Here is a 1,038-nt window from a genome sequence, read left to right as displayed (position 1 = left end):
TTATTTCAGTAGAAAGTAGAATATACTCTCATCTCATTCTCTATTAATGTAAAAGTTTTCTTTGTACCTCGGTTTGTGGCTCTTTGACTACTACTGATGTAATAAAATTGAATTCATTCATTCAAGTCTCAACTTTTGTTCAAATTACAGATGCATGAAGGAGGATATGATCAAAAAATGAACGAAACAGTTAGTGTGGTGACAGCAAAGACCACTGAAATTGGGCAGAAGACATGGGGAATCATGAAAGGGGTCATGGCAATGGCTTCACAGAAGGTCGAGGAATTCACAAAGGAAGGGAGCAACTGGAAAGCTGATGATAGACAGCAGACTAATGGCCTGAAGAATGCCTATTATCATGACTTTGGAGGGAAGGGCAGTGGTGGCTTGCCCAACGAACATTCAAGGGGACAATACAATTCTACGAGCACGTGGGATGACTGGGACGAGAAGGATAGGAAAGGCGGGCCTGGGAAGAGTCGTCAAAATGGCGATGATTGGGCTGGGTGGGACGATGTGAAGGATGAGGACTCTGACGAAGATGATAAGCACCGCCACAGCTCGTCGGGAAAGGGCGTTAAATCTGGTTCTCGGTGGAGTGATGGTGGTTTCCATTAGTACTCTTTGCTTCTCTTTCCAGGCTTTTTTGTTTCTTAATATAAAGATCTGTGAGAAAAGGATTGGGGACCTCTAGACCAATAAATATTATTGTATATGAAACTTGGTCTTGTATTTTGTTTCCTGATTCCTTGACCCCCTTGTTTTTAATGTTTTGATACCTGAACGTGTCCGTGCTGAAAGGCTAGTTGGTGCTTAATATTTATGATGATAAAATTGTAATTTTGGATTTTTTGAATTTGACATGTGTGGGTTACCGTTTGCTTATTATTGTTGTTATTATTCTCAAAATAGGTCATAATTGTGTATTGCACTGAAGTTTTTTTTGTCAAATACTTGTGAAGTATTATCTCTGGCTTAGGATGAATAGTGTAGCATTACTCTTGCCAAATATAGAGGCTTAAATGTATTAGAGTTACT

The 1,038-nt window shown here is 39.5% G+C and overlaps 1 protein-coding gene across 1 annotated transcript; it reads left to right on the top strand.

The window, feature by feature from the left end:
* Positions 1 to 144: 144 nt before the first annotated feature.
* On the top strand, positions 145 to 885 carry LOC110034784 (probable ADP-ribosylation factor GTPase-activating protein AGD6). Its single transcript, XM_020739027.1, has one exon. It carries the CDS (start codon positions 151 to 153, stop codon positions 616 to 618), a length of 468 nt encoding a protein of 155 aa, XP_020594686.1. The 5' UTR covers positions 145 to 150; the 3' UTR covers positions 619 to 885.
* The last annotated feature ends 153 nt before the right edge of the window (positions 886 to 1,038 follow it).

Source organism: Phalaenopsis equestris, unplaced genomic scaffold (assembly GCF_001263595.1).
Source record: "Phalaenopsis equestris unplaced genomic scaffold, ASM126359v1 Scaffold193371, whole genome shotgun sequence".
NCBI classification, from domain to species: Eukaryota; Viridiplantae; Streptophyta; class Magnoliopsida; order Asparagales; family Orchidaceae; genus Phalaenopsis; species Phalaenopsis equestris.
Note: the sequence above shows the minus strand (reverse complement) of the source record. Positions and strands in the feature narration are given on the sequence as shown.